This window comes from Oncorhynchus mykiss, chromosome 18 (genome assembly GCF_013265735.2).
Source record: "Oncorhynchus mykiss isolate Arlee chromosome 18, USDA_OmykA_1.1, whole genome shotgun sequence".
NCBI classification, from domain to species: Eukaryota; Metazoa; Chordata; class Actinopteri; order Salmoniformes; family Salmonidae; genus Oncorhynchus; species Oncorhynchus mykiss.
The window spans coordinates 17,848,906-17,862,264 of NC_048582.1; the positions used below are offsets into that span (position 1 = coordinate 17,848,906).

Genomic DNA, 13,359 nt, shown 5'->3' on the forward strand with positions numbered 1-13,359 from the left:
TCATCTCAAGAAAGATAGACTTGTGATTGTCAGTACATACATATTGTGTTCTACCAGAAAGATAGTTCCTAAACCAATTTACTGCCCCTTCACTGAGACCAATGTTACTGAGTCTAGCTAGCAACATGGTCAACTGAATCAAATGCCTTTGATATATCAACAAACAGAGCAGCACAATGCTGCATTTTATCAAGTGCATTTATGAGGCAATTTGCCACTTCTATAGCTGCATTTGTAGTGCTGTGCCCCAATCTAAAGCCAGACTGAACCCCTCTTAGGGCTGTTACGGTGACCGTATTACCGCCACACCGGCGGTCACGAGTCATGAAGGCAGTCAAATTCCACATGACTGTTTAGTTAGGGTAATTAGGCTTCTCCAAGCTCTGATGCTGCTGTTCTTCAGTAGCCTACCAAACTTGCTAACTGCCTAGTACTCAGCACTCTATTGTCCCTCTAATCACTCTGACATTAATCTAAATGTATTCGAAAATCTAATCAAACACTTCATGAGAGGTCATGTTGCATTTCTATAGGCTATGCAATTGTGTGAGAAAACAGAGGGATGGCTTCTATTAAAAAGAGGAGGATCCCATCAGCTTTCTATAGGCTAGGCCTACTATATTTATTTCTCAACTTTCCTAATATTAAGCACATTGCTTCTCTTTACAACAGGAGTATAGCCTACCTGGCTGGCATGAAAATAAACCACAGCGTCCTCCATTCACTATATAAGTGCATATTTGACATATATTTTTTTCCCGCTGCCCCTGTTTCGATACAGGTGCATGATAATGGTCCATTCTAAATCAAAACAAATGTCACACATATATTATTTAGTATATGTAAAGACAATATTAAATCAAGAAAAGTCTGATGGGTGGCAAAATTAGCCTATCACTTGTGAATTATATATAGTTGAAGTCGGAAGTTAACATACACCTTAGCCAAATACATTTAAACTTTCACAATTCCTGACATTTAATCTGAGTAAGAATTCCATGTTTTAGGTCAGTTAGGATCACCAATTTATTTTAAGAATGTGAAATGTCAGAATGATAGTAGAGAGAATGATTTATTTCAGCTTTTATTTCTTTCATCACATTCCCAGTGGGTCAGAAGTTTACATGCACTCAATTACTATTTGGTAGCTTTCAATTGTTTAACTTGCGTCAAACGTTTAAGGTAGCCCTCCACAAGCTTCCCACAATAAGTTGGGTGAATTTTGGCCCATTCCTCCTGACAGAGCTGGTGTAACTGAGTCAGGTTTGTAGGCCTCCTTGCTCGCACACGCTTTTTTAGTTCTGCCCACACATTTTCTATAGTAAATTTTCTATAGGATTGAGGTCAGGGCTTTGTGATGGCCACTCCAATACCTTGATTTTATTGTCCTTAAGCCATTTTGCCACAACTTTAGAAGTATGCTTGGGGTCATTGTCCATTTGGAAGACCCATTTGCAACCAAGCTTTAACTTCCTGACGGATGTCTTGAGATATTGCTTTCATATATCCACATAATTTCATTCCTCAAGATGCCATCTATTTTGTGAAGTGCACCAGTCCCTCCTGCAGCAAAGCACCTCCACAACATGATGCTTCACAGTTGGGATGGTGTTCTTCGGCTTGCAAGCCTCCCCCTTTTTCCTCCAAACATAACGATGGTCATTATGGCCAAACCGTTCTATTTTTGCTTCATTCTATTTTTGCTTCATCAGACCAGAGGACATTTCTCCAAAAAGTACAATCTTTGTCCTCATGTGCAGTTGCAAACAGTAGTCTGGCTTTTTAATGGTGGTTTTGGAAAAGTGGCTTCTTTCTTACTGAGCAGCCTTTCAGGTTAAGTCGATATAGGACTTGTTTTACTGTGGATATAGATACATTTGTACCTGTTTCCTCCAGCATCTTCACAAGGTCCTTTTTCTGTTTTTCTGGGATTGATTTGCACTTTTCGCACCAAAGTACATTCATCTCTAGGAGACAGAACGCGTCTCCTTCCTGAGCGGTATGACGGCTGCATGGTCCCATGGTGTTTATACTGGCATACTACTGTTTGTACAGATGAACGTGGTACCTTCAGGCGTTTGGAAATTCCTCCAAAGGAAGAACCAGACTTGTGGAGGTCTACAATTGTTTTCTGAGGTCTTGGCTGATTTATTTTGATTTTCCCATGATGTCAAGCAAAGAGGCATTGAGTTTGAAGGTAGGCCTTGAAATACAGCCACGGTTACACCTCCAATTGACTCAAATGTTGTCAATTAGCCTATCAGAAGCTTCTAAAGCAATGACATCATTTTCTGGAATTGTTTAAAGGCACAGTCAACTTAGTGTATGTAAACTTCTGACCCACTGGAATTGTGATACAGTGAATTTTAAGTAAAATATTCTGTCTATAATCAATTGATGGAAGAACTTCTTGTGTCATGCACAAAGTAGATGTCCTAACCGACTTGCCAAAACTATAGTTTGTTAACAAGAAATTTGTGGAGTGGTTGAAAAATGAGTTTTATTGACTCCAACCTAAGAGTATGTAAACTTCCAACTTCAACTGTATTATCACTTGTGGATGACGCCCAGTATAAGAAACGATGCCTTTTTTTTGTGACTTGTTCAAATCATAGTCGCAAAGTCTAGCCCATAAACCTATATGTTTTAGTAAGGTTTGTATCACAACTAAAGTGGCCAAAAACTTGTTAAAATGAAGCACATTAATCCGCTTTACAAGGGGTGTAGAGCCTAACTGACATACAGTGGGGCAAAAAAGTATTTAGTCAGCCACCAATTGTGCAAGTTCTCCCACTTAAAAAGATGAGAGAGGCCTGTCATTTTCATCATAGGTACACTTCAACTATCACAGACAAAATGAGAAAAAAAATCCAGAAAATCACATTGTAGGATTTTTTATGAATTTATTTGCAAATTATGGTGGAAAGTGTAGGCTGTATTACATGGATTTAATAGACTTTTAAAATGTATGGAAGCCAGGAGATGCTAAATGTGTTCATGTTAATTAATGGTCAATTACCATGAGACTGACAGTTATTGCTTGACAATCACCGGCTGACGAAATATCATGACCGCCACAGTCCTAACCCCACTCAGTATGTTCTTTTCAATTAGGACGTTTTTGAACTGTGAGTTCACTAGGGATTCATAGACTTTGGCCAGGATAGGGAGTTGGGAGACAGGGCGATAGTTATTAGATCTGAGGGATCTCCACCCTTTAGCAGTGGGAGGACATAAGCTGATCTCCAAATGGTGGGTATGGAATTGGTCAAGAGACTCAAGTTGAAAACGTGAGCCACAGGTTCAGTAATACAGTTTTTTTCGATTGCTAAACGACAGTGGACACAACTGGAGTCACATGTGCAAAACTCTAACTACAGTCTGCACAGCAGCAGTTCATGTGGACCAAACTCTAGTTCGTTTTTCATTGCTTGAACACAGTTTTCAAAACTCTACACACTTATCCCATGACTTTAACCACAACCTGCACAACACTGTGGATTTATAGCACTTTGTTCAAATGCTAACACACTGCTGTCAAAACTGTGAACCACACATTCAAAACGGAATAGATTTCAGCCTTGTGCCTTTCAAACACTGCTGATTGCAATTTCAGCTGAAAGGCTAAGCAGATGTCTTGTTTTAGACTTGTTAGTGAACACACACACATATTACAGTATATATAGGTAGAGCTCGGAAAGACTCATTTTGGAAATGGAACAAGGAAGATGGGTTCGTGGAGGGAGAAGGGTGGCAGGGAGAGGGCGGATGCGTGGAGGAAGACAAAGAAGGCAAAGAGCTGTTATTTCAGATGAAATAAGGGCTACACTTATAGACCATGTCGTGAACCATGGTCTCTCATTGAGAGAGGCAGGGTTGAGGGTGCAACCCAATCTGCAAAGATCAACAGTGGCATCTGTAATGTGAATTTTCCATCATGCAAACAGGTGAGAGTTACATCCTTACAGTAAATGAAAACATTACAGGAATCTATTTTGTGTTGCAATTATAGAATATTTACACAGATATATATTACAGTAAGTTTGACTGTAAAATATATTTTTACAACAGGACCCAAAGGCTGCCCCCAACAGGGGGAAGAGGAAAAATATTTTCAGATGCGCAGGAAAATGCTATTGTTGACATGGTTGTTGTCAACAATGCAATAAAACTGCGGGAGATTCAAGATAGAGTGGTGGCTGATAATGATATATTTGAAAATGTTAATTCTGTCAGCACAACAACTATTGCTCGAGTCCTAAAAAAACACCAAGTTACAATGAAACAGTTATACACTGTACCGTTCGAGAGAAACAGTGAACGGGTAAAAGAGCAAAGATACCAATATGTCCAGGTAAGACGTCTGAGGTTACGTACACAGCTATACAAAATATTTACAGTAAAAAGAAACACTAGCATTTCTACAGTAAAACTGTGCACTTACTGTTTTTCAGAGAGTAATGGAGGTGGAAGCACTGGAAAGACCACATTCATTTGTATTTTTCGATGAAGCTGGATTTAACCTTGCCAAAACACGGCACAGAGGAAGGAATGTTATAGGTCAAAGGGCCACTGTGGAGGTTCCAGGCCAAAGGGGGGGAAATATCACCATGTGTACTGCAATGGCCAATGATGGTTTGCTTCTCAACACACCACTCATTGGCCCATACAACACAGAAAGGCTTATAGCTTTCCTAGAACAGCTCTATGCTCAGATAGTGCCAGCAGAACAGGGGGAGCCAGTAAGAAACCCCCAAGTTTTTGTCATAGTTTGCGATAACGTTGCTTTTCACCACTCTGCAGCTGTCACAGATTGGTTTGCAGCACATCACAGATTTATGGTTTTGTACCTGCCTGCATATTCACCCTTCCTCAACCTAATAGAGGAGTTTTTCTCTGCCTGGAGGTGGAAAGTGTTTGGTCACCACCCACATGACCAAATGTCTCTTTTGGAAGCCATGCGTGCCGGATGTGAGGACACGAGTCCAGAGGACTGCCAGGGATGGATAAGGCACTCCAGAAGGTTCTTCCCCAGGTGCATGGCAAGAGAAAACATTAGATGTGATGTTGAAGAAAGCCTGTGGCCTGATGCTAGAGAGAGGCAGGATTAGCCCCTCAATTATTTGTTCGAATTACAGTATGTACTTTTAGTTTCTACCTTTTTTTCTCATTACTGTAATTCCGTAAATTACTACAGACTATTGAAGCAAACTGCTCATTTTCATTTACCTTAAAGAATTGTTATGTTCTAAACATTTTAATAAATCATGTGAAAGAATGTCACTCTTTTCTTTGAAGAAAATATTACTTTGTATGAAGTCACTGAAATTGTTCAAACTGTAAAGATGAAAAGTTTGTATTTTCTGTATTGGTGTTTGATGCTAGTGTTTTTACTCTCAGTGTGTTCTGAGTGACAGTGTGTGTTATCTCAGTGAGGGTTGTGCATAGTGTTTGGCTGCACTGAGCGTGTTTTGAGCCATGTGTTAAGAGTTGTGTTGCTTGGAATTAGTTTTGCAGGTGATGTGAACTGTTTAGCTCAGGTGACTGTTGGTAGTGCAGACTGTAGTTAGAGTTTTGCACACGTGACTCCAGTTGTGCCCACTGTCGTTTAGCAATCGAAAAAAACTGTAATACCAGCTGCTATCTTTAAGAGGTAGGGGCCCAGGTTGTCTGGACCTGCAGACTTTTTAGTGTCTATTGCCTTTAGTGCTTTACAGACCTCATAAGAAATAAGAAACAGCAGAAGAAACAGGCTCAAAGTTGAAATGGTTCACACGAGGGCTTATATAATAGTTTACTGTAACAGAGCTTACATTAGATACCTGGGCCCCACCATTACCAAAAACGGAACCAGCAGAACACACATGAACACACACAGTCAACAGTCATGCACCGTGCCAACAGTGTGTGTGTGTGTGTGTGTGTGTGTGTGTGTGTATGTGTATGTGTGTGTGTGTGTGTGTGTGTGTGTGTGTGTGTGTGTGTGTGTGTGTGTGTGTGTGTGTGTGTGTGTGTGTGTGTGTGAGCGCATGCGTGCATGTATGTGTGCATGTGTGTGAGAAGAGGGAATGGATGACAGGCTAGATGGCCAGCAGTTGGAAAGTTACCATTTCCTTTTCCTGTCAGAGAGATTTTGTCTCCCTCTGTCTGTTTTCACAGTTCCTAGGCTGTCACACAACTGTCACAACACTGTGGCATAACCCTCGCTACAATCCACAAACAGAAAAAGTAGTGATCATCTGTTATGTTAAGGAATGAGCTTTCACTGTCTGTTTCTATACTGCTAGCCACTCTAGACGTCAGGCTCACATTCAGGAAGGTGAACCCTACTGACTTGTATTATTACTCTAACTGTCAGAAAGGCATGGCTGTTCAACGCACTACATTTCTACGCTGGACACAGCCCACGTCTCAGGGAAGATTATGTCACAGCTACTGGAAACACCACACACACCCACACAGATATACAGCACACACCCTCCTCCCTTCTCCACCCCCTCCCTCCCCTCTCCTCCCCCCTCTAGACTCACCCAGGCCGTTGAGTGTTCCGATGTGTGTAGTCATAAACGTAGAGATGCTTTTATTGGCCAGTGAGTCCGCCATGCTGCTGAGAGCCGACGCCCCCGCGGCTGTACCAATCAGGTACTCCAGGATCAGGTTCCAGCCAATGAAAAAGGCCACACACTCCCCCACTGTCACATAGCTGTAGGTGTAGGCTGAGCCTGTTGTCTTGGGAACGCGAACCCCAAATTCAGCATAACACACTCCTGAAGGGGAGACGCACAAATATCACGTAGCTGTGTGTGTGTGTGTGTGTGTGTGTGTGTGTGTGTGTGTGTGTGTGTGTGTGTGTGTGTGTGTGTGTGTGTGTGTGACATTACCTGACAGTATAGAGGCGACAGCAGCGATGATGAAGGAGACGATGACGCCAGGTCCGGCCATCTCCTTAGCAACCAGCCCAGAGACCACGTACATTCCCGTGCCAACGCAGCTGCCCACCCCTAGTGACACTAGGTCTACCGTGGACAACACCCTCGCTAGTTTGGTGCCATGGCTGCCGGTACCACCTGTACACACACACTTACATTAGCATACAAACACACACCTTAACATAAAACACACGTTAATATAACCCACACACACATATCTACACATACTGTATACCCACACAAACCCCCCCCACACACACACACACACACATTCCCACCTTCATTCACGCCCCTAGAGACCCCCCTGTAAACACCTACCTGTCCCAGAGTCCAACATGCTCTCTACTGGTTTGGTCCTGAGGACTCTGGAGGTGAAGGAGTGCCATCCTGCCCGCCACTGGACACGCTGCAGCTTACCACGCAGACCTGACATACTGAGGTCACAGGTCAGTGGTTAGAGGTCAAGGGTCAAGAGAGGGCTTTAGCTTTTTTTCTATTTTATCCTCCGGCGTTCACCTTTCCCACTCTCGTAAATAACGTTTATCCTTGTGAAGACGGGCTGAGTGGGAGAGAGTATGGGAGGAAGAAAGTGTCTTCTCTCTGGTAGTCAGGTGAGGGGGGGTGTCAGCAGTGCTTCATGGTGATATAGAAGTGTTCTCTGTTGTCTCAGGTGTCAATCTGTAACAGAAATGCTCATGTTTTTACACATACAGTACAATACAGCTGATAGCATATGACACCATGTCTGTGTCTTGTCCACAGCTGTTTGACAGTTACAGTCACATTGGATATGGCTGGTTATCCATCCTTTACTGTAAACACACACACACACACACACACACACATACACACACATACACACACATACACACACATACACACACACACACACATACACACACACACATACACACACATACACACACACACATACACACATACACACAGCGAGATGTGTGTTCCAGAATGAGTTTATACCTGAACACAGAGAACTAATTATCAGCTGGTCCTTGTAGACCTGTTGTTATAGCAACCATCTCATAACACCATGCCATAGAGGACAGTTCATATCCGTCTGTATGTGTATGTGTGTGTGTATGTGTGTGTGTATGTGTATGTGTGTGTGTGTATGTGTATGTGTGTATGTGTATGTGTACGTGTATGTGTGTGTGTGTGTGTGTATGTGTATGTGTGTGTGTGTATGTGTATGTGTGTGTGTGTGCTTGCATGCGTTCCAGATGACTGTGTTGTGTTGTAACTTCCTGAGTCCTCATCACTTCCTGATTAGATCTGACCTGAGATGAACTCAGAGCTGATGGACTGTAAGGACTCAACTCCTCCACTCCCCCCAATCTGACAGAACACATTGTTCTGTTACAGACCCACACAAGCACACACAATATAATTACAGCCATAGACAAATAATTACAGGGTGGTACATCCCAAATGGCACCCTATTCCCGACATAGTGCACTTAGTCCAGAGTACTGGTCAAAAGTAGAGCCCTATAGAGGGAACAGGGCTCTATTTGAGACATAGTCAAGGATTCAACCTTCGATCAACCCCTTGTCCTCCGCCCAGTCAGTCAACGACTGCACTCATAGAAGATGATTGAGTAAAACCATTTGGTCTAAAGTGAACAGGAGTTAATACACAGTCAGTATGTGCGTCCCGGGTAGGAAAATAACCTGCTCTGATGACTGCTATTACTGACAACCTCTTTCCCTCTTTCAATGAGCTTTCTCTTTCTCTGTTTATTTCTCTATTATTCCCCCTCTGTCTGCACTCAGGAAGAGAAGTCATTTATGTAAAGTGGGCCAACGCACCTCTCAATCATCGAGCACTACTCAATCATCGAACACTACACACACACGCCTCTCAGCCATCAACCACTTAAACGAGGCCTGCAATTACCCAGCTGTTTAACCACAGTGGTTGTGTGTGTGTGTGTGTGTGTGTGTGTGTGTGTGTGTGTGTGTGTGTGTGTGTGTGTGTGTGTGTGTGTGCGTTTCAGTTTAACCACCAAACAAGGCACAATACAGGAGAGAGGTGGGTATGGCTATTGTCCCTGCAGAGTGTGGATAATAGAACATAAAGGATAAGAGAGGAGGGATGGTGATGGAGGGATGAGCAGCAGACTGATAAAACAGCTCATCTGTTCCCATCAGACACAGTATTGATCTCAAACACAATGCAATAGGATCTGTCCTCCCTAAAAAGAAGAACAGGTGTAAACAGCCCATTACAATGTCCAGCCATCCTCTGTCTTTCGATCGGTCTGTCTGTCCGTCCGTCTGCCTGTTGGCATGCCTGTCCATCCATCTGTCTGTCATCTGGTTTCCTAGTCATCCACCATAATAATAAATTATTGTTATTCAATCAGCCAATCAATGGGCATGATTCATTGTTGTAAGAGAGTGGTTAGCTGTGTGTTCCAGCCAACATTCTGTCTGATTGACAGAACGCAAATCCTGATTCAGCTTCTGGAACTCAGTACCTTAATAAAGATAAGAGCCTCATTCAGTCCAATTTGGCAACCGATTCAGTCCAATCTGGCAACCGGCAATGTTCTGATATGGCAACCACTGGACTTCTAAGTAGGTCAGAGTCAGAGAGAGGGTATGTAATCATTGAGTATAGGACCTGACTCAGGAGAAAGGTTCTCTCTCTCTTCCTTTCTTTCAGTCTCTCTCTCTCTTTCTCTCTCCAGTGCTGAGTTCAAGAGTGTAGTGAGAGTGGGAAAGACAGCTGGAACGCAGCCCTCCATCTCCCTCTCTCTCCTCTTTCCCCCCCTCTCTCTCCTTTCTCTCTCCCCCCTCTGACCTCTCTCTCTCTCTCTCTCTCTCTGTCCCTCTGAATCTGTGTTCCTTTGGATGGCCTTGTATCTGATAACTATAGTAACCATATTGCCAAACTGTGACACATATCTAAAAGGATTAGTAACCACACCAATACGCTGTACACATCACTAGGGCCCAGAGTTTATTCACCCTTCCTCTCGCTCTCTATCTTTCTATATATCTACGTGGCCTGTAGTCTGGTAGGGGGTGTGCTGCTGATGACGGAGATGCAGATGGCTCTGTGATGGTGTGTGTGCATGTGCGTGTGTGTGTGTGTGTGTGTGTGTGTGTGTGTGTGTGTGTGTGTGTGTGGAGGTGATTGTACTAGCTTTTATGCACAGACAGGCTCTGTGACGTCAGTGAGGCTATCTGCCATTCACAAACCAAATCAGGTTGTGTGTGTTCTTGTGAGAGGGTGAGTCACACATGCAATAGAACAAGGTTTATGAGATCATCTATACACACACACACACACACACACACACACACACACACAACAATCTATCAAGCAATCAAGAAAAGGGCACTTTGCGCAAACAAACATTTAGACAGTATAAGGGAACACAAACACACACAAACACACAAACACACACACACAGCTGCAACCTGTGGCTCAGTGATGTTTCATCATTATGCATTACACACACATACAAACACACACCTGTTGACAGAATGATTGATCTAAATCCATTACAAACAAGCTTATAGGGAGCAGTCGATGTTACTCCCCGTGACATCTAGCCATGACAGGAGGGGAATTATTGAACTGGTATCCCCATCAGGGTTAAACTCACCTTGTGATCTTCCTTGTCATGACAGGAATGCAGCCAAACTAATACAACATAACAGACATGCCTATTATCAAGACTTCATCAACACCATATTTTAGCAATAAGGCCCGAGGGGATGGGGTATATGGCCAGTACACCACGGCAAAGTGCTGTTCTTAGGCACAACGCAACTCAGAGTGCCTGGTTACAGCCCTTAGCCGTGGTATAATGGCCATATACCACAAACCCCCGAGGTGCCTTATTGCTATTATAAACTGGTCACCAACGTAATTAAAGCAGTAAAAATAAATGTATTGTCATACGCATGGTATACGGTCTGATATACCACAGCTGTCAACCAATCAGCATTCAGGACTTGAACCACCCAGTCCTGTTAATGACTGCTGCTTTCAGCACCACGGCCAGCACCACACAGATGGAAGGAGAGAGAAAGAGAGAGAGGGACAGAGGGAGATGTAAAAAAGTGAGAGAGAAGAGAGCGGGGGAATGGATGAGGAAGAGTGGTAGAGGAAGAAAAGGAACATGGGGAAGAATGGGTGATGAAGAGAGAGAGAGAGAGAAAGAGATAGAGAACTCTCATGACATGTAAATAGAGATGAGCTTGTTCTCAGGCTCCAGGCTTTCTGACACACAGACCTGTCTCAACATCTCAGTGTGTGCATGTGTGTGTTTAAACCTCAGCCCTAAATAATTGAAATCAATGTTTCCAGCTTTTGGCTTCTCAGACAGAGAGAGGAATGTGTGTGAAGGCTCTGATGACAATACTGCAGTTACAGAGCTCCTTTGATCCCTCTCTCTCTCTACTATCTGTTTCATGCTCAAACCCAGAGAGGATGGAAAGTTATAACACAATAATATACAGTAACTACCTTACCCTACCCTACCCTAACCCTATCCTACCCTATCCTTACCTTATCCAACCCTACCCTACCCTATCAAACCCTATCCTTACTTTATCCAACCCTACCCCATCCTACCCTATCCGAGCCTTACCCTATCCTACCCTATCCTTACCTTATCCAACCCTATCCTACCCTCTCCTACCCGTACCCTACCCTTACCTTATCCAACCCTACTCTATGCTATCCTTACCCTATCCTACCCTATCCTTACCTTATCCAACCCTACCCTATCCTACCCTATCCTTACCTTATCCAACCCTACCCTACCCTATCCTCTCCTTACCCTACCCTTACCCTACCCTTATCCAACCCTACCCTATCCGACCCTATCCTTACCTCATCCAACCCTACCCTATCCTTACCCTATCCTACCCTTACCCCATCCTACCCCATCCTACCCTATCCTTACCTTATCCAACCCTACCCTATCCTTACCCTATCCTACCCTATCCTTATCCCACCCTACCCTATTCTACCCTATCCTATCCTTATCCAACCCTATCCTTACCTTATCCAACCCTATCCTACCCTATCCTATCCTTACCTTATCCAACCCTATCCTTACCCTATCCGACCCTATCCTATCCTTACCTTATCCAACCCTACCCTATCCTACCCTATCCTGTACCTCCCAACAAATCTGCTCCCAAGAGAGTTTCCCCAACAACACAAGTTCAGGCGCCCTCCCCCCTCCACACGCACGCTATCATCTATAGAAAAAGAGCCTGATTCTTGCAGAGGATAGGCGTGCACATGGGCGTGCACCCTACCCACGCAGACATGATGCTATAAAACGGATGATAAGCACACACACACACACACCACACACACACACACACACACACACACACACACAGCAGAGGCCTTATATCTATCTAAAGGTCCTTCTATGATAAAATAGCGTTCAGATGAGATGTAGCCTACTACGTGATGATATCAGGCAGATTTCAACATTTACTCTAGCTGTTGATAAACAAATACCTTTATGTCGGGTAATGTAATAACCAAATCGTATCTTCCTCTCCTCTCTCTCTCCTGGTGTCTACTGCAGCTACAACCGGGATGCGAGCTCCCACCCCCAACGCAGGTGTGACTCAAGAATTAAACATTTTATCATCAAACAACTGCGCGATCAACTGCAGGACACACATACATACCGCGGGTCAAATACGCCATTTTCACACACACATAAACCATGACGACACAGACAGGGAGAGTGAGAGTGGGACAGGGATGGAGAGAAAGGATGAGAAACAAATTCACTTACGTATTCTACCGTGACCCTGGCAGATTAGAGGATGATCGCCGTCCCCCGGAAAGGCTCGAGCTCCATGTCGGCTGCTGTTGCAGTCTCTCTCTCTCCTCTCTCGCTCGCCCTTTCTCGCTCTCTCTGCCTCTCTCTCCTCTCTCTTTCTCTTCCCTCTCTCTCTTCTCCTTTTCTCTCTTCAGCAGCAGTAGCATCTCGCGCATCACCAGGAGGCGGTGGGAGGCGAGAGCCTTTTAAATCATTCAGAAGCCTGCTTACACCACGTGACCAGTAATCTATTATTTAGTTATATACCCCCTCCCCCTCCCACAGCCGAATGGCACTTCGTGACGTCACTTTCGTACTCTGAAGCGCGTCCCGGTTCCTCCGCTCGTCCTGTTCAATAGCCTATAAACAGAGAGAGGCATAGGCTAGCTATATCATTTCTAAGAGCTCTTGTTTAGGATACCCGAGATACCGTTAACCAAATTGATATGATCCTATTTTAGGCCCATGTAGCCAGCTATGCTGTAAACTAGCCTATTTTACAATTCAATAGGTAGGCCTACTGGAAAATAACCCTAATCTGTGGGCCATCTTACTTTTGTTCCTGTTTAGCTGACTTTAATTAGTCTAAATAGCTTGCAAGGT

The 13,359-nt window shown here is 43.8% G+C and overlaps 1 protein-coding gene across 2 annotated transcripts in view; it reads right to left on the minus strand.

The window, feature by feature from the left end:
- The window catches only part of LOC110527386 (probable cationic amino acid transporter), a 19,500-nt gene extending 6,539 nt beyond the window's left edge, over positions 1-12,961 (minus strand). The window contains exons 1-5 of one of the 2 annotated variants that reach the window (XM_036952088.1): positions 12,730-12,961; positions 7,446-7,607; positions 7,248-7,363; positions 6,882-7,067; positions 6,531-6,767 (exon numbers count right to left, since the gene is read on the minus strand). In XM_036952088.1, coding sequence (XP_036807983.1) covers positions 6,531-6,767; positions 6,882-7,067; positions 7,248-7,362 — 538 coding nt within the window. In that variant the 5' untranslated portion in view covers position 7,363; positions 7,446-7,607; positions 12,730-12,961. The other variant, XM_036952087.1, reaches the window with a different exon arrangement.
- Positions 12,962-13,359: the final 398 nt, after the last annotated feature.